Genomic DNA, 26,521 nt, shown 5'->3' on the forward strand with positions numbered 1-26,521 from the left:
CGGGCAGTTGCCATGTGTGACATGGAAACACAGGAGGTGGCAACTGTGTTTCCTTGGGGAGGGGGGGGGTCTATGGCACAAGAGAGACTCCTCTCTCCCTTGATAGACTGAGTATTGATTATCTGAAGGGTGGTAATTTGATCAGGAATCCCGGGTGATGTTTCATGGTGGTTGTTTTGGAAATTGGGAGGAGGAGGGGTGTTTTAGAGGCTCCTCACCCTGTATTCAGTGTGTGTGCCTTCTATAGTAGTAGTAGTTTAATAAAGTTTTTTAACTTTGTTATTAAGCTTGGGCCTGCTCTACTCCGTTCCTGATAACATCTCACAGCATTTATTTGGGAAGGTGTATTTTCATGGGGACGCTGGCATTGCGCCAGTGTCAAACCATGACAGACACGCATGGTGCAATGAACCAGCATCCACCTGATTCACCATGGGTGATCCAGTAAAATCTGCATGAGATGGGCTGACCACTGAGACTTCTGTAACAGATGTGATGCTCTACTTCCCGTATGAAGGTGTTTGAAGTTCAATCCCATGTCCGCTAAATTTACAGAAGCCTTGTTTCTACAATAGTAGGAGTGCTCAGAAAAGGTTTAGTATATTCTACTATCATCACAAACACTAATTTTTTTACTGAATCAGATACAAATTACTTTCTTATTAAAAATGGTACCTGATCTGTTATGCAGTTCTCCTCCATGCCTATTAATTCCTGCAATGTTATTAGATCCACCAGAAGAATGGGGAGAATGGCTGAAGTTATTGGAATTTGAAGGAGATGCTGGTCTTCTTGCAAATGTTGGTAATTTGACTGGTCTAGTACCTTTGCTAACAGATGTCTGGAAAACAAAATGAAAAATAATTTGTTCTTTCTTTACTGAGAAAAATAAAGAGCAAACTTTGACTGCTATTTTATTTATCCCAAGTTCTGAAACTTCCATTGAAGAACAAAGGGGATATCAGAAAGAATCTTATTCTACATATACATATATACTGAATATATACTTATATAAATATATCTATATACTGAATAAATTTATTCAATGAAATAAATTACACTACATTAAGCCATTAATTCTTCTTAATCATTGGCCAACAAAAATGAGCATATATGATGCACCTGAGATATGATATACACAGTATTACAAGCAGTGGGAAAGAAAAAAAATTATTCCATGCGAAATTTCTTTCCTGCAGAATCCTGGCTTTGTCTCTCCCATCTTACAAAACAGCTACCACCTTCCCATCCATCCTATCTTTGTTTCTTACAAACTAAGCTGCAAGAAGTGATATAAACTTTCTCTCCACCAGTTGCAGCAGCTGCACCACTTTATTGAGTTTTATTAAGTGAGGCACTACTGATCTAGCTATACATTACCCAAATCCTCAGCCACATCCTACTTCATTTCTTTTGCTTTTACACCATTGGCCACTAACAACCACTTGACATATGAGCTTTTGCAGCTCAGCTTTTTAAAGTTTTTTGTATCTGTTGCTCAAATCACTTCTTCCATCTCTGACTTATTGTTTCCCTCCTTCTGTGTGGGAATCCAGGACATCCCTGTGGCTGCCCTGGCAGGTCTGGGATCCTGGCAGGGGGTCAGGAACCCCCCTGTACAGAGCCCTGAGAGAAACTGTCTCTGACCTCTATCCATGGAAAAGAGTTTTCAATCTTACAGGATGAATTACAAGCTCTGAGTGTTTGATATAAGCAGTAATTAGTGTGGCACGGGTGCAAAAGTAGAATTTTAGGATTCTAGATAAGGGGTCAAAGAGGGCAAGACGGAGGAAAATTGGGCGTGCCTTGTCCTTTTTCTTCTTCTTCATGCCCTCCATGTTTCACTGTGGTGTTGGCATTTCTCTATTGGTTTAGGCTGGGGACAGACTGTTCAACATGGGTGATAGATATTGGCACGTTATTGTAAATATAGCACATGTAGTTTCTAGTATATAATGTTTGTAATATCCCACTGAGGGGCAGAGCCCCGCATGCTGTCCTGCGAGACAGACCTGCTGCAGGTCAGAGAGAAAATATTTTAGATAAGAAGAAATAAACAACCTTGAAAACCAGCACAGACGAATTACGACTCCTTCTTTGGCAGCGGGGCTGAAAGACAGAGATTTTCTACGATCTTGGGAGCATTTAAATATCAACAGATCCCGACACTTCCATACCCTCAAGCAAGACCCTTCTTTCCTCACAGAAGGACTGATGGCTAGTCCTCCCCTACTTTCCCTGCTCCTCACTTTATGCACATGCCAATTATCCAGTTATGTTATTACAACCATCTTTTTTTGAGATTATAAACAGTTACTTTCTTGTTATGTCACTTTCCTTAGTCTGCCTTATTCCACCTAAGTCACCTCTACTGGTATTTAGCTAGCGTCCACATAAAAAAAGGAAAGAGAAAAAAAATTCCTCCTAAATGTCTTCATTGTCCCACATCTAGAACTGACATTGAAACACAGTTCTGGATTGATCTTCTCTACATCTAACTATTACAGTCTACAGTTAGGGGAGGAAGCACTTCTCCTTTTTCTCCAACTATGAAAGAGAAGGCTGTCAAGGTTGTTTAATTTCTTATCTCAAGACAAACCACCTATTTTTCTTTTAGTTTGCATCTTCACTGAAAACATGGTAGAATCAGGCAAGAAGCTCCTTCTATAAAAAAACATAAATAATCAAGACTTTTTCCAGTTTTACAGTACTTCCAGTTTAAAGCTGTGTGCCTTCAAGTCCACTTGATCACTACTTGCTACATTTTTATCTATTGCTAATCTTTCAGAATATTATGCCTGTATATTGGTCTTACTGATATTTCTTCCCTCTTCCTCAGTTCCTAAAAATTGAGCACTTGTCATTCTTTTTCACTGTCTCTGGTCCTTTTTTCAAACCAGAGCAGTTTCTACCACACTGTTGGTGGTTCTGGTTAACAGCAAAAAAAAACCAAAAAAAAAAAAAAAACCCAACAAAAAACCAAAACCACAACAAACCAAACAACCAAATCCCCCAACAAAACAAAAAACCAAACAAAATCAATAAACCCCCAAAACCAAACCAAATTAAGAAAGAATCATTTCACTTCATACAGAACTTTTGTTTCATTATGTTCCTTCCATACAGATGTTCATTTTTCCTAAGCAGCACTGCTTAAAAGGACAAGTCATTGCTGAAACAGTGGGTTAAAAGTAATTTCTAATCAGAAACAGAGTGGCTCACCAGTCAACAGGGCCAGGGCAAAACACAGTATTTTCGTACACATTTAGTTTGCTTACTATATCAGAGTTCCCACTGCTGTTAAAATCATGCTTGATTGCTCTCTGTGGCCAGGCAGTTCTCATCTGTTCAGCTTTGCCATCTTTGCTGAGTCGGGTTCGGTCAGAATTCCAAAGCTCAAAGCTTGAGGGTGGTAAGAAAGGTGGTATCACTGCTTTTAGCTTATCAGTGGGCAGCCTGGTAAATGGAGCACTACTCCTCAGCTGAGAAAGGGGAACAAAGAAAGGGGGAGGGGGGAAAGAGTCACTTCTTAAGAAAGTTTACTGGGACCTGGTGACGTCGTTTCAAAATATTAAGTTAAGCAAAAAGATGAAAACACATTTAAACAGAATAGAAATGAGTCACAAAAGTACTATTTGAGGAGAAATGCAATACATAATAAGAGAAAAATCAATGAACATTGTGGCACCCCTCAGTATTATGCTTATTCATTTGATACAATGAACATAGCTTATTAAGCTGCAGAAACTGTCTCTTCCTTTACTGGGCAAAATATTGCTCAAGTTGACTTTCACAAGAATAACAACCAATTTCCAAAGAAATAACAATGTAGTCCTCTCTGTACTCCCAGACAGGATGACTGGAAACAGTGAGCAACTGCATGTTCCTGCTGTATGCTTACTGCAGAAAGAGATAAAACCACCACAACTGATCTTGCTCCCTGGAGTTCTGTCAGCCAGTCATATCAAAAGTTCTTACAAAAGAACTCAAACTCCTTACAAAAGAACATAAAGATAATAACCAACCAAATTTAATGACATCACCAGGGAGTAAGCTGCAGGGGAATATAAAGCTACAGCATAAGAAAAGAAGAAATAGAATAACACAAATACACCTCCCAAACTAAATATTTCATGGTTGCCTCTACTAGTAATTTCACACCTCCACTGTACCATGTTCCATCCATGTTTTCCTCACTTCATACTGCTTGTCAGCAACTAAGCAGCTATTTTACTATTTAATTGCTGATCAAACAAAGGTATGGGTAACTCTTGAAAGAGGTCAGTATGGCTTCCACATAACATGACTTGTAGTAGATTCTAGTCTAAGAACTACTGGTATGTTAAAGCCTATCAGTTAATGTCTAGTGACTACAAGCATCTTTTTCTAGAAGTAACTTGGACAGGAGGCAAAAAACTGTAAAAATTATAGGAGCTACATGACCCTCTGAATTAGGCTGAAACACCAAGAACACTGCAACGTACCATAGTTGTCAATAATTCATCATCCTTTCCTCCTTTCACAGTGTTTGCACCTGAAAAATACATAAATTATGTTTTGTTGTTTACATGTTTCTACTTCTAAGGCTAGCTCAAGGTTTTTAAACAAACAACAGCTTTATCCTCAGTATGCACACAGTATGAAGATTTCCAGTGACACTCTCATGCACTTCAGCTAAAGTTAAGCCAAGTCTTACTCTGCATTGAAGATAGTGGGGGATTTTCATGGAGAGCTGTACAATTTCAGTAGATGTACAAACTGGGCTTTTCCAATTTCTTTCTTTTCAGAATTATTTCTTTATTGCTTAAATAAATTGGTCTTCATTACATAAATTAGTTTATGGAAGATATTAACACTTTTCAGTGACCTGTCTTAATTTAATGGCATTTACTAAAGAACAGTAACATGGTTATATTAGTATTTTCCTGCTTAAATGCTACTGCACTCAGCATGATCAACAATGAGTACAAACATCTCTATTTGTACAGACTACAAATACATTTTTTCACTTATATTAAGCTAAAGCAGAACTAAACCAATAAATCAGAAATAATATCATCCTGACTACCCCACAAGAGCTCATTTCCCACAAGACAACTCTGCCTTTACCACTAGCTTTGTTATTTGTGTTCCAAGCTGTAGCAGCTTCAAGGTTTCCAGAGATGTCTGTATCACTCTGTGAGGCTATTTTTATAGTGGAATTTAATGATGGTTCAGTCTCATCCGGAAAAGGCACAAAATGATTAGAAGGAAATCCATGGCGCAATGTTTGAGTCAACTTCAGCTTGCGGAATCGATTGGACATCCTGCTCCACCAGGACTAGATTGATAAGAAGACACAACAGTTTAGTTCCAACAAAAAGAAAAAAGAGGAAAAGAGATGTATAATTAAGCAATCCTTACAGAAGCGATAATTTTAACAAGGAGTTTTTGAAATAAGCTAAAAAGCAATGTTAAAAGTGGTTTGCAATTACCAACAGAATCCTTCAGTGTAATCTGCATGTGTAATAATTATCTCTTCCCTTATTTTTTACCTGGAAAATATTTTAAAATGTTTTTCCACAGTACCTGGAAGGCCAAAGTAGACAGAAGCATTAGGGCAATTTGAATAGGGAATTTTTGCAGCTACATAGAAAATATTTGATTTTCCCATTAACTTCCAATTTCACCATCGATTTTTACTCTCTCTGGAAGCAGTGAGTGGCACCTCTATTTTCTGCTTTTTAGAGGTGTGCATATGAGCTTATGTAATCTGCATCAAAGCTTCTTGCCAAGATTTTCAAAATCAGTAGCAAACCAGAAGAGTTCTGATAGTATTTCTGTCAAACTAAAGATCCACAATCCATACAGTGATGTTATACAGATAATTTAACCAGTCTGGGAAGACTATAAACTGAAAAAGAGCAAGGCAAGGAAATAGCAGCTGTGAAAACAACATAAACCTTAGGACTATGTACCTATTACCTCCATCCATACAGATATCACATACGTGGAAACTGTTATACAAAAGGACTTTGCTCAAAATAAATTTTATTCAAATATTCACAGACTTGCATATTTTTACAGGCAGATAGTCCAAGTTGCTTCAAGTCTTTAGTGAGATATTTCTCTAGACTATACAAAACCTATGGCATTTGCACCAAAAATTATGTCGCTTCTAGGTAAATCAGATTGTAAGTACCCTCTGATTATTTCTTAGCAAAGTTTCTCCTTCCCTTTCTGGAACACTTTTTAAAAAAACGAATGTTAAAGTAACATTACAGAAGAACATTACAACTTCATCAGGGTAGCTTTAGGTGATAGCAAATCTAGGTAACAACCCCTTTTCATAATACATACTCTTCTTTCTTCTTGGCATTTAATATTTTTCAACTACTCACTGATAATATGTCTTTGCAACTTTCTTATACTTATCCTCTACATATTAATCCTTGTAGCAGAAGACTATTAAAAACATTTCAGATCTGCACAGAGCATTAATAATGTATAGAGTTCTCAGACCTCTGTATCTCTTTGGTGTCACAATTAATAAAGATTTCCATTACTTTCAGCAACAAAGATATGATGAAAAAAGGCAAGAGAGACAAATAGCTCTGAGAAAGCAATAAACCCCACAGTTCAGCATTCATTCACCTTCCAAAAAGAACTGGAAGTTCATCTAGTTTTAACACAGAGTACAATGAGCTTACAAAAGAGAGTACTTGCACTTCTTGGTTTTGGTCACTGAAGCTACCTTGCTTCTGTAAGAAAGATCACTTCTAACTGCCCATCATCTCTGTTACTCCTACTGAAAGTGCTTCTGCTCCCTGAATATACACTCACGCCACAAAATACCCCAAAATGGAGTAAATACAGCCACTATGTTACCAGACAAAAAACCACTGCTCTCTGACAAGAAAGTAATGACACTGGAGAGGTTCAGCTTGTCTTCTGGTGTTCACAATATGATGGTCTGATCTCTGGAGTTTTTAGTTTGCTGTTGTAGGAGTTTGCAGTTTCTCCACATACCCCTACCACATCACACATGTACAGAAGCTGTAATAAAGGGTTTAAAATAGACTGAGGCATTCAGTAACAAAAATTCAAAAATTCAGGAACAAAAATTCATTTCTCGTTAAAAATAGTGTCTATAAAAAGGCTGAAATCCAGCAGCAGTGGGAGAAGGCAACAGTATCAAAGAACTAGAAAAATGGTGTTGCCATTTTAGAAATACCTTAGACATTTGTAAAATGCTAGGAATAAAAGAGTATGGGGGAGAACTGGAAATCTCTGCCCTCAAACAATTTTAATCTAAAATAGAAACTGAATGTGGTAATTCACACTGCTCTAATACTGACATTGAGAGTGTAACTTGCTGAAGGTAGGTTGCTGAAGAAGAACAGGAAGGAAGAAAAAAAAAAGGAAATACATTTTTTGCATATGGAAAAGGGACAACTTTGGTTTTGAGGCTGTTGGGAGGAAAGGGTTAAAATCAAATAGGAGGAGAGAAGGGCTCCTGCTCAAAGTGACCTTTCAGCTGGGAATGCTAAAAATGTAGGTGTGGAAAACTCCATTTATTATGCCTAGTGTTGTTCATCATCTGCCTGACTGGAGAAGTAGAATTCCTGTGTAGAGGTAACACACTCTCACAGCCACCCCCAAAGCCTTTAGTTATAGGATGAACTAAGCCTACTGGAGCCTGGATCCCTGTGTGTCTCTGGCACCCAGCCTTGTCGTTGAGGTAACAAAATAAATCTTCTCCTTGCATTTCAGCTGTGGTTTGGTGGTTGCTTTGGTTACCCACCTATGTTGATTCACACAGAGGCCATGAAATGGTAAGAAACAAAGCAGTTAACAGTTCTTGTGTGGTAGAAGTGAAGAATCAGATAATGAATATCCACTACGTTAACAGCAGATAAAGGAACTGGGGCAAATATTGTGCACAAATTAAAAATAAAAGAAACACATCACAAAATAAAAAGTCTACCAGTTAATGACAAAAGTGATCAAAGAAGAGGTGAGACTGAAAAGCATTTATTTTTTTAAAAACTTCATAAGCAGCCTACCTTAATCAGGTATTTTAGTATGAGTACCGTTAACGAGGAGGAAGGCAGGAATATATGTGCATTTGCTTAACAGAGTAAGGGTATTAAAATGAGCTTACACAAATTAGAACCAGACAATATTGATTAAAATTACCCTAGGTCAATTATAGGCAACATGATCTCTGAATAAATATTGATTATCTTCAGTAACAAGTATGGAAGAAGTTACAGAAATCAGGCAAAAGGCAAAATAGACAATCACTGAAAAGGGAAAATCTGAAAATTTACTGATCAAAATGCTTACCACGAAAAGGCATAACTGAAAAAACTTTGTATGTCATCACAGTTCATAATACACAGCCAGCATAGGTTTGTTGAAAATAAACTCTACCAAATGAATCTCTTTTCGACAGAGTAACCAGTCAAGTGAGCAGAAGGGAGGAAAAGTTGTAATGCAGCTTGACTTTATTAAAGCTTTTATTGCTATTTCATATAGCATTCATCAAACAATTGAGAAAAATATGGTTCAAGTAAAATTAATAAAGGGAAAAGACCAAAGCCAAAGAATGAGACAAATTGTGAATTATTTGATCTCAAATTGGGAGAACATACTTTGTACAATAAGTTTGGGAATGTTCACTAACAACTACAACAATGAAACACAACATATTTTTCCCCAGTCTATGGAAGACATCCATCTAGACAGTTTTGTAAGCACCTTTAACACTCTTAAATTTAAACACTGCTGAATTGACATTTTTCAGTAGAGGTCAAGCTGGCATGCAAGAAAAAATCAAGTGTACTAATGTAGGGAAAAAAGCAAGGAACAAAGAAGGTGTACTAAAGAAAAAAAAAAACAGTCACAACATAGCAGAAACTAAGTATAGATACACAGTGTTACTGCTGCCACAAAAAAAAAGTTAATTTCACTGGTAACAGGAAACACATCTGTGATGTAGTTTTTGTAGGCAACTAAGTGACCCTGGTCAGAATCTCACCACTCATTTCAGAATCCTCATCTTGACAGATAACATATAAACTAGAAATAGTGAAAAGTTTAGGAATCAAATCATACAAACAAGGAAATTTGCATTAATCGATTTTGTTTAGACTAGGGAAAAAAAAGATTGAATATGACAGTTCTCTAAGCATTTATACAGTTCTTATAAAAATGAAGGTGACCATTGAACAAGACTCAATCAATTTAATGGGCCACAAAAGAAAAAAAAAATCAGGGTGAAAAAAATTCTGACCCAAAAAAGCATCAAGCAGTGGAATTGGGTGCTGATGGAGAAACCATGGGATCAGGGGCTCTTCTTCACCACAGTGAAAGAAGAGTGAACTGAACATCTGTCAAAGATGTTCTTGGCATATTTATTCTGTCTCTTGATGTTAAGGCAAGTAGGCAAGTAAGCCTCATGAATTCCCTCTCATTTTTACATTTCCATGATCCTGCAGACCCCACACTCAGTCATTTGCACTGATTTAGACAAAAAAAAAATATGCTGTACTGGCCAAGTTCCCATAAGTATCTTTTGTTTACAGTTCCAGCTCACCACAGAGCAGTTGTCAGCACGGAAACACCGTTGCTACAAATCCCAGGAGAGGTACCCTCACCACAGCCCTCTCTTCACATGCTGGCCCAAAGAGACATGACTGTTATGACATTGCCCTCCAGCCAGAAAATGGAAAATATAATTTTTACCCTTTTTGAGTATTTATAAGAAGAGTAAGATATATAAGATACTCATGGTCAGACAGGCTGATTAGTAAAGCATTAAGAAGTGATAGAAGAATGGATCACATAGGCTTACAGATTATATTTTTTACAGAACTATACAGAATATAATTTCTGCTGAAAAAAAAAAAAAAGTTTGATTATGACTAGTAAGCACTGTAATATTCTGTAGTTTTGAGGCCAAATACTTAAAATATTCCAGAATATTAAATTCGTGTCAGTAATTGAGTCTATAAATTTATCACTGGCAAATCTTTTTTTTTTTCACCTCACAGTCTTTTATGACCCTAATTTAAGCCTTTGTGTCGTAACACTGCAAGGGTTGCAATCCAATCCATTGTTCATCTGTATTCCATAAAGCCAAAAGCTATTCTGACAATTTCTCATCTAAATAAAATAGGTCCATTTAAATTGATAATGAAGTTGTATCACATTGAATAATAGCATAATCATATGACAACTACCACATGTTCCTTCATAGTTAAAACTGCAAAACAGATTTGAGCTGAAGCAGAAATTTAAATGGTCTTTAATATTCATGTCAAAAATAGCCTGAAAATTAACATGACTTTTTTCAAGATCCTGGTAATATTCATACTTAAGGGATAACATCATGGACTCCAGGAAATTCTGAGGTACACCATACATACACATAATTAAAGATTATTCACCTAAATAAACTGATGCCTGGAAATAGGCAACAACAATGGCAACAACAACAAAACTAACTCTTTTTCCTTCTCTTTTGCAAACAGTCAGTGAAAGTTGCAGTATCCTTGTTTAGTTGGCATACATTTATTCTAATTCCATGTTGTTTCCTCCTGGACCACCATCAGTTCTGAGTTAAGGACACAGCATGCCAGATGACATGTAAGCCTGAAGCGCACACTCCTCCACAACTCTTCATATCAAAATCTCTGCTATGATCTTTTTAATTGTCAATGTCAACAGCCTGTTACCATTTATGGCTGTGAAGGAATCTACTCTCTGTCCATATTTAAAAGCAAGATCATAATGGAAATTGAGTTCCAAACTTATGAACATGGTACCTTCCACTTAATCATGAGATCTGTTTCTAGGCACTGAAATGCTTCAATGCAAACTTCTCCCACTGCTTTGCCACCTGACAAAAAGGAAGTTGAATACGTGCTATGCCCCACAAAACCAGAACACACTGTCAACAAGGAATTCAGAAACACACACAGCTCCTCAACAGACCCAGTTACATATGAGATCCAAAACACTTATTAGCAATTGTTTTTTTCTGCTTATACATTACAGGAATTAATGAGTTTTTATCAAGAATGAATATATTTACCTTTAGGCCTCCTTTGTCATCTGGCAACATTGGGACATTTAAGGATTGTCTACTTCTGGAACAAGGCAGAGATGATCTGTTGTTCAGTTTATTCTTATCTTTATCTACTTGCATGCATGCTGATGCCAGTAACCTTACAAGCTCTGTATCTAAAAGGAAGCAAATTAAGATAATGTTTGGCCTGTTTTGCTTTCCCAAATTACAACTGATGCACTGACGTTTTCCCTGCAAATCCCATATAAATAGCAATTGATCTACCTCTCAAACACAAAGCAGATGAACCCCCAAACCTTCTTTCTTTCTTGACCTATTTTCTCATGCCTTCCCCCCACAATTTGGGCTGCAGTCTTATCATCTCTCTAAAGGTATTCATCAATATAAATAAGCATGCTACCCGGCTAGAATCAGTCATGTGTGACCAAGTGAACTGCCTCCTCTCACACTTTGCACAAGTCAAGAACAATATTGAGATGTTCCCTTTTCTCACCTGGCACAGAAGAGAGTAGAGAAAAATTAGTATTCTTTCTTCAAGCGTAGGTTGCAGAAAAGAAGTTCAAAAGTAAATCCCAAAGAGAAAGAAGATGTTCAGCCTGGAAAATCAAGGGACTGAAAAGAAACAGTAAGAAAAAGATGGACAAAAAAGAAGTAAGAAAAAAGTAAGAGGACCAAAAAAGAACAAGCATGACAGGAGATGGGAAAGCAAAAAAAAATTCTGTATATCTGCATTTTGTACAAGGTAGGATTTTCAGAAAGGCGGAGAGAACTGAACGAGAGAGAAAGAAGTAGCAAGACAAACTATTCTGTTTATCATTTTAGAAGTTACTTCTAAAATAATTCTCTGTATTTATTGTCTAAAAAGTTGTACTATTAGTGATCTACTTTTGACAGAGAAAACAATCTGCTAGTAACCAATAATGTGTAAATTCAGAGACTTCATTAGCAGTAATGGGTTTTGGCTTCATATAAATCAATTCAGGTACCAAGGAAGGTTAACAATAACAAATTATTTATGTAAAACAAATTGCAACAAAACCTAAATGTGTTTCATTCAAGCCTCCCCCAAAGCATGCTGCCTTGTCCTACAGCACTCCCACAAAAACAACCTGAACCTGAGGTGTGATTTATTCTCAGCCTTTACAGGTTAGGCTGGAGGTTGAGCCAGAGGTTCCCTAGCTCTGTTCCTACTGTGCTCTCTTTGTCCTGTCTCTTTGCTGCTCTTTTCAAAGAGGCAATTTCTAGCTCCAGCTCATAGCTCTGTGCAAATGACACTACAGAATACCAGTGCCCCTACAATCAAATGCCACTCAAGCTGGCTCTGGTGACACAAACAGCACAGTTTTCAAGCATCTTCAGAACCAAAGGCAAGAGGAATGCACAAAATCTGCTATCCCATAAACGTATACACTCATTTAACCAATTAAACCCCACCACTTTCAGACAGTGTCCTTTCTTGGTCCAGTCTGGCCTAGACATGAGAGGATACTTCCTAGCAACTGCAATATATTTTCTAGATTGGAAGGAATTTGTATTTGTTTATATTGCACATTTCTCCACAGCATTTTCAAATAGCATACCTGGATCATTCAGCAGCATTATCAGGTCAAAAGCTGTGTATCCATTTTTTGCACGAAGGTTAACATCAGCTCCTTGATTTAACAAATACTTTACAACATTTTTGTTCCTTTAAGGGAAGAAAAAGGCATTGATCATATTAAAGAACAAGTAAAGAAAGAACTCCATTTGCAACCTTTTATAACACTGTTTCTCAATCAGAGATCAGTTTTACACATCCTACACCTAACTTAGTGTAAAATTTGTTCACAAGCTCTTCAAAAGCTCCCACAAGTCCTTTGTCAGTCATGTTTACTCAGTACGAATTACATTAATCAATATGCAGAAAGTTAGCCATAAAAGCCTAATCTGAATAGTCAGCTTCCTAAACTGATCCTTTGGAAGTGACTGCAATATGCTGCTAAACACCCTTCCAATGAAATTAATGCCTAGGGCAGAAAAGCAGATGGAACGACAAAGGACATTTCAGTAGTCATCATATGCCATCACTAATACTTCAATGCAACCTCACTTTCACAACTTGCACATTAAGAAATTGCATACAGAAGAGCCAAATTGACTGAAGGTAACTTATAAACTTCAGACAGTACTTCACCTAATTACAGCTATAAATTTTATAATTGAGAAGGCACATTATCACTTCCCTGAGGTGTTTAAAATGCAAAAACAATCACTATTAAATGTCAAACAACACAAACACCTCCAAAAAAGCTCCACAACGCTAAAAGACACTGCTTAAAAGACACTCACCATCCTGTTCCAGCTAGCCCCTTTCCCTTCTGATACACCTGAGTAAATAAGCAGGACTTGCCATGTGAGTTAAAAACAATATTTCAATTCAGCCTATGAAATAACTGAACAGACAACAAAGCTAGGGAAAATATATTTAATATTAAAACTCTTAAACAGTGACTGACCTTGTATAAAATCAAACTCTGACATGCATCAGCAACACAGAGAAAAAACATTCTCAAGCACCAACAGGCAACTGCAAATTCTAATAATGAAGCTGAAAAATGGATCTCAACATTTCCACTTCAGAGCATGATTTCTTATTCAGATGACATTTCCACTCCTGAACTCACTCCATACAAAATCAACCTGAAATGGAGGACGGTTGTTACTCCTCTCTTCTAACAAAAATTCTGCTTATCCTCACCACAGCTTCTCTGCATAGTTCCTATTACTTTCCTACTCTTCTTTAAAACTATCATCCCTCCATCCTGCTTTCCAGTCCTGCACCTTGAGAGCACACAGAGATAAAATTTTTTTAGTGCCTCTGGCTCAGAGAGACCTTGCCTGCTCCCTCCTTCAAGCCTGAGACCTTCACACTATTTGTGGTCCTGAGGAAGGGTTAGCTGAGGCTCTGTGGAGCCCAAAGATTTCCAGATGTTATGAAAATTTGCAACTTTCCATGCTAAGAAAAAGGCTCAGATGCAAACTATAGAATTACAAGGACAAGTGTTTATTTATACATATGAGGTATTCCACACTGGGGCACTGCGAATGTGGCTTTACACACAGGGCTCTTGTACACTTCAAGTGTACTACCTCCACTCATACTATGATTGCTCATCATAGTAAAACTTAGCACAGCAACTGTATTTCTGCAGCATTCATGCAGCTCTTCTATTGATCCAGATGTCCCTGGAGTCAGTCTTGCTGTCATTACTTACCTATGACACCAGACAATGCTCAGAGGGTTTCATAGATGGCTGTGATGCTGGGATTATCTTGAATGATTAGGTGTATCTTTTATTCTTCATGGATAGCTCTAAGTTCCCAAGAAGTCACACCCTTATTTCCAGGACTGGGGTGTCCTTCTGGTATTTTCACTGAGCCAGTGTCCTTTAGACAGCTTTACTTAAGCATGAACAATACCAAAGACTCCTAAAATTCCACTACCTCAAACGTTAAGCATAGTTAACAAAATTAACTAACTAAGTTTTATACTATGAAGACTGACTGATACATTAGGGAAAGGAATTTTCATAACCCAGTCCTCCAGTAAACTGAACAGCCAGTATCTGAACACATGCAGGACTCAGCTTTGTGTATGCTTCCACAAACAAGTACCTGAATACCAGCAAGGGGACATGCCAGCAACCCTGCCCCATCACTTTGTGCTGGCTGCTTCTATTCCAGCTATGTGCGGGGTGACTGCTGTTAAGTGAAACAGTTGCACCAGAAAATCTATCTTAGTGCACTTCTGTGGAATGTCTGTCACTACTATCAATAAAGGTCCCAAGAACTACTTCAGAAAAGTTTCACAAAGCAATGACAACTTGACCTCCTATTTTTCCTCTTTGTTGTATGTACATAGTCCAATGAGATCTGCTGACTAAAAGCAAAATCTGGTGCAGAATACATGCATTTATACAATTAATGCATGACCACTAAGAGTACCTTCGCTTTGCTGAGGGCTTATCTCCAACGATGAAGAAAAGTTCACCTTCCTAAACTGAATATCCTGTATTCAATTAGTGTAAAGCATATGATGGATATCACATGTGAAGTACCAGCCGGGGCAATTTCTGAGCTCTGACTCCTAAGCATCTACTTAGATGTACAAAGAAGCTTTATAAAAAATGACAATTATTTTGGTTGCACTTCCAAAAACTCCATGAAAACTAAAGGGTGAATAGGAGAACATGGGAGTGATTTTATGACTGGAAAATCTGGCACGTGGAAGGCTGATTGCCTTGAAGTTTCACAACTTCACATAGGCTTACAACCCTGGCAGGAGGGGTAATAGAATCCTTCACAATACTGAAAAACATCAAAGGATGGAAGGTGAAATCTGCACCAAGACACCTGGGGACTGCCTGGAGCACTATGTTCCCAGTACTTACTGAGCTTGCTTCAGGTTCCCAAATGCTTTACTCATTCTCAAGTCCAAATATCACAGAATCACAGAATAACCTGAGTTAGAAGGGACACACAAGGACTGTTAAATCCAGCTTCTGGCCCTGCACAGCACCATCCCCAAGAGTCATACCATGTCTCTGAGTGCTTTGTTCCAACAATCCTTGAACTCTGTCAGGCTTGGTGCTCTGAGCACTTCCCTGGGGAGTTCTTTCCACTGCCCAACCACTCTCTGAGCGAAGAACCTTTTTCTAATATCCAACCTAAACCTCACCTTGACACTTCTGGCCATCTCCCTGGGTCCTGTCGCTGATCACTACAGAGAAGAGATCAGTGCCTGTCCCTCCTCTTCCCCTTATGAGGAAGTTGTAGACTGCAATGAGGTCTCCTCTCAGACTCCTCTCCACCAAGCTGAACAGGCCAAGCGACCTCAGCCACTCCTCACACAGCTTCCCCTTGAGGCCCTCCACCATCTGTGTTGCCCTCCTTTGGACATTCTCTAATAGTTTAATGTCTTTCTTATACTGTGGTAATCAAAATGTGATTCAGATCTCCTCCAGAAAGCTGAGGGCAGTGTAAGAGTCATGAAAAACTGAGGGCACAAGTCTCTTGATTTCTTGTAAGACCTCTCTGCTTCTAGAGTCAGTATCAAAAAGGATTTTTTCTACTGGGATGTAAGAAAAATTAAACTTCTTTACTGCTAGACACAAAGAGAGCACATATCTTACCCATGGTACGTGGCCTGCATTAGTGCTGTCCAGCCATGAACATTATCCTGCTTATCAATATCAGCCTTTTTCTCAACAAGAAGCTGAACAAGGGGTAGCTGTCCAGTTACAGCTGCAATCATTAAAGGAGATGCACCGTCAACATTGGTAATATTAACCTGACTCAGATCTTCATCAATGATCTCTTTAACCAGCTGAAAGTTTCCTGCAAAACAGTGATAAAACATAACCTCAATGTTAGTTAATTAGTGCATCTTTCCAGGACACATAAAATTGCATGAGGCACTGTATTTTCCTCATTTTCTCTACCTGTACACTTACGGTGCAATACCATTACAAGAATTATTTTCTGAAATGAACGACTAAGGAAGGCTGTATAAACTGCTGTGCATCCTGCATGTGAAGACACAAATAGGGAATATTTCAACTAAATTGCTGTAAGATAATGTCATGCAAGGAAAACTGATGATGCTCAGGCACCATGAATTTTTCCTTCAAAGATCCCTGTTCCATTTCCACAGGCTGCAATCACAGAATCAACAATTTTAGAATCAAAATCAAAGCAGGTGGGTAAAAAGGCACTCTAAAAGGTGGTGGAGGTCATCCCTTGCCTTTAACAGGTAGAATAATGCCCTGTCTCACACTGACCAGTAAGTTCCTCTTACAAACACAGTTCACTGATTTTAAAAACCTTTACTGATAGAATTCCACAACCTCCCAAGGAGTTTATTCCAGTGCTCAACTTTCTTATATTCCAAATTTTTTCTTCCTGCCTCCAGTATTCGAACTACACCTCCAATACAAAACTTCCCTATTCCTTGCTCAAGAATAAAGTCATTTGTTGTCATTAGTCATCTTTACAGTTCTTTGAAAGTTGATCTAATTTTCAGGTTGCCACATAAATGAGCTGCTAGTCACTTGAGTTCTTGTCTACATTACAAAAAGGAGTATGAAATATGTAACTGAACATATTTCAACAAGGTTGTGGTTTTTTTTTTAAATCTTGAAGTAGGACTGTTTTACAAAACGTATGAGGCACTCAGGATTACCTTAAACAGAGAGCTTAAGCTCACCTATGTCCTGTGTCTTTTTAATATACTATAGCAGGCAAAAGCAAGGAAGAAGGAAAAAAAATCTCTGTGACTGTGTGTACCACCACAGGAACAGGGGCAAGAACAAGCAAATCATCAACTGCCATGCAAAATTTTGATCTTTAAAAAAACCCTTCAAATGGTAAACTGCTACATGGCATAGGCTGCTTTCAAGTCAATCACAGGCATGAACATATTCCTTGGAAAGTTGGCCAGAATCTCATACAAACACTGCATCCACTTGAATGCACTCACTGAAACTCATACCCACCAATGCCACTCAGCTAATTTCTTGGAAGAGGAATGATAGAAAAGCACAGAACTACTTTTTGTATGTTCCAGTTTGGTAAAAGACAGCAGGTGGCTTTTTAAACACAGATCCAGAGCACAGACTTTGTTAAACAGAAACCCTGGAACCTACAGAGACACCAGAACCCTTGGAACAGACACCTTGGAACCCTGGACACTGCTTAACCTAATCACTTGCTTTTTTAACAGTGCTGCCATCCATAGCCAAGTAAAAAAAAACTCAGTGTGCTGACCAGTACTCATTTGGCCCATCCTATGATACTTCTTCTCACCCAGCACTAACATCTGTAAATCTCAAAAATCACAGGGGTACAAGAAGGGTACATGATCATTCTGAAAATCTAACAGACTTGAGGCTTTCCTAGGAAAATGTTTTGATAGTTCACATGAGAAGAGCAGGAACAGAGAAATCATGTTTCCCATGCTAGCAAACAGACATGCTCTGAAATTAGAAAAACTAGACAGGGTGGAAGAATCATGGCAGTACTTACCCAGTTTCAAAGCATGAAAGACATCAGGTTGCCTCTTTTCTGCATCTGAAAGAAATATAAACATTTCTATTAGCAATCCAAAAAAAAGGGCAAAATTTCTAGTAGAATTTTAATACTAAAAACTATTAAAAATTTAAAGTACTATAAAACATATGTTTAGGCACACATTTAATAAGAACAAAGAAAGCATTGACAACTTCTGTATTACCTTTGGGAAGAATGAGTCACCTGTATGGTTCTCTGAGCAGAGCAAAAGCTAGAAACTATAATAAGGCACCTGCATAGGCTTTTCAATTTCCATTCTCCATCAGGAAATTGAATTTGGAAACTCTTTTTTTCCTGCCTGGAAATCTAAAATATCCACTAAAGTATTGCAGTATGGTTCTGTGATCTGGTAAAATCCCCTGTACAACAGGGAACACTCAAATTGTATGGGATCATTTTGAAAGGTGACTCAAAAGGAGTTTTACAAGCTGCTCCAGTTTTATTTCCTCTTGAGTATTTCCAGGTTAATTTGTAAAGGTCACAAAAATAATAGTGTCAATTTAACTATGCAGCTTGCTACTTGTGAATTAGTATTCTTCAGCTCCCAGATAACCATCCCCATAATAAGAACTGTAATTATTACAAATTGTAATATTTTGAGTGAAGAATCATTCTTTTTACATAACTTAACAGTGCTCTGACACTATATAAGATGATGAAAAAAGTGACGTATTTTTCACCTTCCACTCATGTCAGAAAATACTGTCCTCTATCTTCCAAATTATTACAAATTATTGCCACAGAATCAATGGGACAATAAAATTTTATGGAAAACAAGAAGATGCTGAGAGATTTTGTGAACCCAATTCTGGCATCTTTATGAAATATAGAAAAGGTTTATGTCCACAGCTTTACTCCAAAGGAAGTCACCTTAATATGCTGAACAAAAGCAATTGCTGAAAAGCCCAAAATACTCCCAAGAAACTTTTATTTTAAGACCAGGAAAGAGAGTGATGGGTCCTATATTTCCTCCTGATTCAGAAACTGCTCCTAGAGAAGGAACTGTGTGCATGAGCTCACCACTGTAAAACAGATTTCAAAAGACTAGTTTAGGAAAGGACAGGCTCCATTCTTGCCATGTGAAAACCCTGTAAGAGAGGCAGCTTCAGGGAGCAGGAGACCATGAGAAGATGCCAGAAGGAAAGACTGCGATCTGGGTAAGCTTAAGTAAGGACAGGGACAGAAGGCAGCTAACACTCAAGCCATTCCAGGTAGTGAATTTGCCACTGAGAACAACTATGCCAAGAGAGCTGCTTTCCTAGGAGGCAATTCACCCTATCTATAGCAATGGATCAGGAGAAAAGTTCCTTTTTTCCTGTCTTCCATATGACAGAAGTTATTTTCTTCTTCACAGGATATTCAAGATTCCAGCGCTAGGAGGAGACTGAAGTATGGTCAAAAATCAATGCAGAAATTTGTGTGGAAGAATAATGTTTTTACTCCACTCTCTGCCCAAATGAGTTACTACCCTCCCGCTGATGGAAATTCCCCCTCAACAGAGGTGACAAACATGAATCTACTTTAAAGCAAGTCCAGTCTCATCACTTAAACAGAATCCTTCAATATTGTAAGTTGTATGATCACAGAAGGTTTTCAAGATTCATGAGCCCAACTCTGCCTGCACATACATCCTGTACATGCAAACACATGGACACTAGTGAATTCCATGGATCTCTGATTCTGTGTACTGTAATCAACTGATGTCTGCTCCTCAAGAGACTGGTCATGAGCAAATATCTACAATGAATCAGTTCTGCCTGGCAGCATGGCTGTATGAAAGCTCTAGAACTCCAACTTAACCTGTAAGTCAACATATGAGTTAACACCTTCTCTACAGCAGAAACAGATGTCTGATTTTTGTTCTTACTTCTTCAAGTACAAGGGAAGCTTGACCTGCAGGAATGACACCAAATGTAGACAACAGTTTTGGACATGTCCATATGGCAGTGGAAAATGATCTTTCTAGAGCTAGCCACATCCTTATGTTTTATAGCATTCAGTACAAAGCTGGAAAATCCAGCTCTTCCAAACCCTCTTGTTCTGCATTTCCCAGGGCTGGTTTGCATAAATATCTTGAAAAGTGTCCCCAAAACAGCCACATACAGACATCTTATCCTGCTAACATGAAAAAAAATCTGCTGAAGTTGGGCACTCGTACCTCAGCTGAAGTAGGTGAGCCTACTCCAACATATTCAAAATCCAGCTGCAAACGACAAAGAACATCATGCCCATACAAAATAAGCTCCTCAATTTCTAAAGTGAGACATAAAAATAACATTCCATACCTGCCTGAGGCCTAATGGTTGTGAGAGATTCCAAATAGTCCTTCATGTCTTTGTGTTTGAAGCCAACAGAGATTTCAAAAGGTGTTTTATGTAGTACATTCAAGTGATCAGGATTGGCACCTTTCTCCATGAGCTGCTGTGCCAAGCTCACCTTTCCACTACCGGCTGCCAGCATTAAAGGACTCCAGCCCATTGTCTTTAGAGTGTAGTTACAATCAGCTCCCCAGTCTAGCAACAGATGCACCACTGCCTCATGTCCATGCTGAGCAGCTGCCATCAGTGGAGTGATATCGGGAAGGTCATCTCTGCTGCTGTTAAGTACATTTGTGTTAAAATGGTCGTAATTGTCCACAAAAGCTCCGGATTCCAGCAATAATTTCACCATGCTGACGTGACCGCCTCTGGAGGCCATTGTGAGGACACTGGCCCCTAACTTGTTCTGTGCATTGAGATCAGCACCATTCTCCAGCAAGATGTGGGCCACGCTTAGATGTCCAAACCTTGGGAGAAAGAGATACAGAGGAGAATTAACACCTTGGATTGCAAAATCAAACATACTCTGAACCTAGAAAACTTCGTTACCAAATTTGCCTATTGACTAATATGTACACTGTGAGGGATCATACAAACATCTCTGCATGTGACAATGCTGGAGGAATGTGACCTTGCTGGAGGAGACCAATCATCAGCTAAGGACTGTAAACTAAACCATCCCACATGCACCAGTGACCATGTTCATAAAGCAGGCACCTACTGAAGAGGATGGTCTGCTCAAAGCAGCAAAGTGCCAGCCTCATTTTCTGCTGCAGGGCACCAACTCATAACTTCCATAAACCAGAGTGTCACTTTCATCCTCTTATCTCCACAGCTGTATCACATTAGCGGATCAAAGCCAGTTTGTTTCCAGGGGTCTTTATTAAGTACCATCATTACTATTGAACAACTGGAGTAAAAACTGCAAAAAGTCAGTGCTAACTAAGGAAGAAAAAGACCATTTTATCAACTGGCGAGTCAGTCTTTTATATATGCATTATCCCTTGTTTTCCAGTTGTGAGCCATCAATGAACTCCCACAATGGAAGAAGACTCAGTGAATATAGACATGCCCAGGAAGCTCAGAGAAGAACATGGTGAGTGGCCATCACTGTTTTAAAGTTAGCTGAACTTCCCTCAACACCAAGGGGACCAGAGGGGATCTTTAAGATCCTCTTAAGGCAACTGTCCTTCATGTCTTTGTGTTTGCCTCTTAAGGCTTACCAAGAGAGTGGGACAACTGGCCATGTGAATGGCCTTCCCTAAAACAATCAATGGAAATTATTCTGCTCCTCAGTCAGATAGACTAGCATGGGAGAAGCATCTACACAATTCAGATGAACACTGAGCACCGAAACTGAGGAACCAGAAAATTAATTTTAAGAAAGTAAGGTGGTTGACTTGGCTTCCAGCCACATATTGCTTCCTGATAACTGGGGATACCCAGTGCATAAGTTGACACAAGCAGGCAGCCAGAACAACCACAAACTCACTCAGACAGAATGCAAAGAGTAAATTTATTTGTTACCTTGTGAGCCATCCCCAAAACAACACACAGGCAGAGATACAGAAGTGGCCAAGCAAGTACTATTACCAGTTCACGCTAAAGAACCACTGGACTGCAGTTCACACAACGCTTATCAAGAATTATTCCTGGCTGCAAGGTCAATTAAGTGATTTACAATCTTCCTCAACAGTCTTGTGGTTTTTAACCCATTCCTTCCAGCATTGTGATGATGAGCATACAGGGACTGGTAATGGGTGTGCCATGGTGTCTCATGATTCGACTATCTGTTGCAGTTGCTATGTCAGGCTTGTGCTATGATTTCAAGAGGCTGCTGTATTACAAGGCTAAATTAAAACCCTGTGTAATATTAAGTATCTTCCAATATGGAAATCTGGCACCAAATCCTCCTTGTGTGGAATATCTACAAGATATGTCAGAGTACTGAACACTGACACCAGTTTTACCTAGTTTTGAAATCTCTTGACTATCAGAGGCTCTGCTAGTTTGACAGTAAGCAAAAGGCAATCATGTAAGCCACACACCCAACCAGCCAGATATCAGTGAAAAAATGGCAACCCCATATTTTAATAAATATAATACCTTGACAAGATGTGTGTGTTGTGCTCTTGTTGCAGGCATTGTGCACTACCACACCCTCATGCACACTGTGCTTAGCACAACCCAACTTTGACCCTGAAGGCAGCCTTTGTATACTACAACAAAGCAAACATTAGTCAAAGAAACCCCAAAGAATGCTACTAACTACTTAAAGCAACCACGAGCCCCAAAGTCTTTAGTTTCCTTCCAGAAAGTACACAGTTGCAGGAGGAAGCCTCTGGAGCCTGTGTACTCCCTAGGTCTGTCCTGTACCCTTCACTCCATCACTTCAGTAGAGCCTGCAACTCCTGCACACAGTTCATTTTATGCATACATGCTACCTCCTGTCCAACTGCAATAGAGCTAATCACAGCCAGAAAATTAAACAGCTACCTAAGTCTGAAGCCTACTTCTGCACAAACACTGGGTTTCCTTTCTGGTTATCCATTAAAAAGAAAAGAGAAATATGCTCTTCTACTTTACACTTCTCAACAATATATACAGTACTTTTCAAATGTCAGCCAGTAATTTCTTGAAATCAGTGAGAGGGTTATAGTCATCTGACTTTTCTGTTTTTAGGGAATGAGAATATGGTTTTCATTAAGAGGGAAAAAAAATCTAAAACTGTTCCTGCAACTTTTTTCCTTTTTTTCAAATGTTAATAAAGTAACCAAATTGTTGAACCTTGTCTTCCTTGTTCTTACTGGGAAACCAGCTGTGTGACTCATCCTTTCGGAACTTTCTATGGCCATTAATTGAAAAGAGAAATGTTGACTTTGAAACAGATTCTTTTCTTCCAAATATTTTAATGTTATGAAAAAAAACAACAAAAACAACAACAAAACAGAAAAACAAAACCAAAACAAAACACCACCGGAACAACAAAAAAACATTTCTTCTCCTGATTAAACATTCAGTTATTATACGACAGCAATGCCCTCTAACCCTGCAAAACACACCTGCGAGCCCAAGGTGCGCTGTAGGAATAAAGACAAGTACCAACAGCAGCATTAGCAACACGGGAACCTCCCACGGCCCAGCAGTGGGTTATGCAAAGGACAGCATCACTGATGCAGAAAACAACCGGTTTGTCATTCAAACCCCTCAGCAATGATTTTCCCTATCCTCCAGCAAGCCACCTAGGCAAACATGGGCAAGCCAAGTGAAATTAATTGTTTCAGTTTGCTTCAGCATATTTTATGTTAGACGTAGTTTTCAACAAGTAAGAAAGACACATATAGACGGGAAAAAAACCCAAAACAAATAAAAAAAACACCCCAAGCCATAGAAAATTAAGTAAGGCTATGTGCATATACCTATTGTCACAGAGGAGAGCAGTATTTCGTGTTCACGTTGGCACGTTAAGCACCGGCTTAACCAAGGAATAGTAAACACCACATTCTTAACATGAATAGCTTCTAATGCCCCAGGATAGCACTTAGCCAATTCTACACTGGACAGCCCCTCCTCACCCCGGCCCAAGGACGGGAAGAGGTGACCACTCCAATCCCCCGGGACAACTCCGGGCTCCACCGGCAACAACCCACCGCGGCCTTCAACATGGCGCCCGCCCTCTCTCCCACGCTGACTCGCCCGGAGCTCCCCGGCGCCCTCCCTCGGCCTGGGGACCGCGGTTCCGAGGGCGAGGGAGCCCGCGGCAGCCCGGGGGCGGGGAAGGCAGAGCGCCGGCGGCCCTCCCTCCCATCCCCGCCCCGGGGCTGCCGCCGACTAGGCCGATGCTCCGATGGCGGTGGCAGACGCCCACCTCGGGCCTGATCCCTCCCTCCCTCTCCCCCGTACCTGGCCGCTTGCATGAGGGGGCTCCATCCGTAGTGGTTCCTGCTCTGCACCGAGGCGCCCTTCCGCAGCAGGAACCGCACCAGCTGCTCGTGGCCCCCCGCCGCGGCGAACTGCAGCCCCGTGTTGCCGGCCTCGTCCGTGCAGTCCACGGGCACGGCGGGGCTCGGCGGGGACGACGCTTCGCCGCGGGGCTCCGCCGCCGTCTCCTCGGGACCGCACGAGCAGGAGGAGGGGGCTGCCGGGTCGGCGGAGCCGCCGCCGCCGGGCAGCCCCAAGAGGCGTCGGGCGGTCTCGCAGTCGCCCTGCTCGCAGGCGCGGAGGAAGAGCTGGACCTGCGGGGGCACCCCGCACTCCCCCATGGGCAGCGCTGCCGGGCCCGAGCGGCTCGGCCGCCCGCCCGCGACCGCCCCCGCCGCCGCCGGGAAGGCAGCGGGGAGGAGGGGACTCGGCTGTCAGGAGGAGGCCGGCCCAGGGCGGCCGCAGCGCCCCAGCCGCTCTCGCACGGCGTGAAGGGGGAGCCGGGCTGGGCCGCGCTCCCCGGACCTGGCGGGGGTTATCCCAGCCTGGGCCGGGGGTTTCGGCGCCTCTCCTGCCCCGCTGGCAGCCCCAGCGGTGCCTCCCCGCCTCGCCCAGCCAGCGCCTGTGTCCTCACGGCTCCTGCCCCCTTCGCCAGGGGATTTCTGCGCTCTGGGCTGCAGCCGTTCCGCGCAGTTACTGGCTGCCGCACAATTGTCTCCGCGTTACGTGTCTTTCTGCCGGTGTCATTTCAGCAGGCCTTCGCTATGGGGCTTATTCCTTCTCACCTGACACAACAATCCCTTTTTCTTGCTTCACAACGCGACTTCCTACAGCCTGGCGCGGTCCCTCTGTCAACCCTGCTCCGTGTACATGATACTTTCAGCCTTTACTTGCATCGTCCTACTTTGTGTCTCCTTTAGCTCCAAAGCGGTCATTCCGTTCAATGACATTCAGGATTTAAAGTTCAGTCTTTTCCCCTACAAACACCCATTTCCCATCTCCTGACAGCGCTGATTAGTCTTTCGATTTAAAATCTTAGTGCATAAAACGTGCATTTCTTGTGTGTCTTCTCTTCAGTTTCAGCCCCCTAGATTTCTCCTGAAATCTTTTCTAGGTTAAACAGATTTTACAATATCTAAAGCAAGGCGAAAAAGAAAAATCTTTAACTTCGCCACTCAAGGATATCGTGTTGTGTCCCTATCTGTAAATACAGATAGGTAATTTTCTATGAAAATCAGTGACTTCAATGGCAGGACAGGGCACTTGTTACAGGGTGGAGGTTTGGGGATGAGAAGACTAGGAAAACTTAAAAAGAGTATAATAAAACTACCAAATGCCACTAAAATGTAGAATGTAGCAATCCCCTGGTTTTAGGCAGTGGCATCCTTGTCTTCCCAGTTACACAGCTTTTTGGCTCTGATACATTAGCAAATCCAGATTACCAGATCATTATGGCAAAGGACCAAACAAGTTACACTTGGAGAAAGTCTACAGCAAACAAGAGGAAAAAAAAAAAAAAAAGAATTTCCTTATTTATCATTTACAGAAAAAATAGAACAATTTCCTGAACAGGGCATGTATTCAAGCATACTTTTTTTCATTATAGATAACATGTGTTAACTCATGTAAAATATTTAAATATGTGTCGCCTACACTTATGTTAAATAATTTTCTTAAGCATAAAGAAGTTTACAGTGGCCGTTGGCAGAGTGAAGATGGGTGGGTAGGGAGAATTTTGGTCCAGCCAAAACAGCCTACAGCCATCCTTACCTTACACCAGTATGAGAAGCCTACTATTGTCAATAAAGCTGGATGGTGCACTTCACCCTTTGTAAGATTTCAGAGCCTGGAAGAAGGGAATGGAAAGAGTGATTAATGCAATACATTATTCATGAAGAAAATTGGGTCATACTTACCACATCAAAGTGCATGCTCGGATATAGTCAAATTAGTGACAGGATCACTCCAGTTTATCTTTGAGATAAGCTACTCAACATGTTGATACTACAAATTTATGTAATGTAGCTGATGGTTATGCTATCAATTCCTACTCATGGTTTGAAACTCCAGACAAAGATATCATTAATGGATTTAGAAACCT

At 40.2% G+C, this 26,521-nt stretch overlaps 1 protein-coding gene across 2 annotated transcripts in view; it reads right to left on the reverse strand.

Moving 5' to 3' along the window:
- ANKS6 (ankyrin repeat and sterile alpha motif domain containing 6) overlaps positions 1-25,448 on the reverse strand; it is a 44,069-nt gene extending 18,621 nt beyond the window's left edge. Inside the window, exons 1-10 of one of the 2 annotated variants that reach the window (XM_053954508.1) lie at positions 24,403-25,448; positions 20,467-20,966; positions 18,137-18,181; positions 16,246-16,450; positions 12,655-12,761; positions 11,081-11,229; positions 5,110-5,320; positions 4,485-4,534; positions 3,279-3,482; positions 676-841 (exon numbers count right to left, since the gene is read on the reverse strand). In XM_053954508.1, the coding sequence (XP_053810483.1) occupies positions 676-841; positions 3,279-3,482; positions 4,485-4,534; positions 5,110-5,320; positions 11,081-11,229; positions 12,655-12,761; positions 16,246-16,450; positions 18,137-18,181; positions 20,467-20,966; positions 24,403-24,761 (1,996 nt within the window). In that variant the 5' untranslated portion in view covers positions 24,762-25,448. Of the gene's footprint in view, positions 1-675; positions 842-3,278; positions 3,483-4,484; positions 4,535-5,109; positions 5,321-11,080; positions 11,230-12,654; positions 12,762-16,245; positions 16,451-18,136; positions 18,182-20,466; positions 20,967-23,918; positions 23,976-24,402 lie in introns of those variants that run through there. The other variant, XM_053954517.1, reaches the window with a different exon arrangement.
- Between the last annotated feature and the right edge of the window lie 1,073 nt (positions 25,449-26,521).

Source organism: Vidua chalybeata, chromosome 1 (assembly GCF_026979565.1).
Source record: "Vidua chalybeata isolate OUT-0048 chromosome 1, bVidCha1 merged haplotype, whole genome shotgun sequence".
In the NCBI taxonomy this organism is placed as follows: Eukaryota; Metazoa; Chordata; class Aves; order Passeriformes; family Viduidae; genus Vidua; species Vidua chalybeata.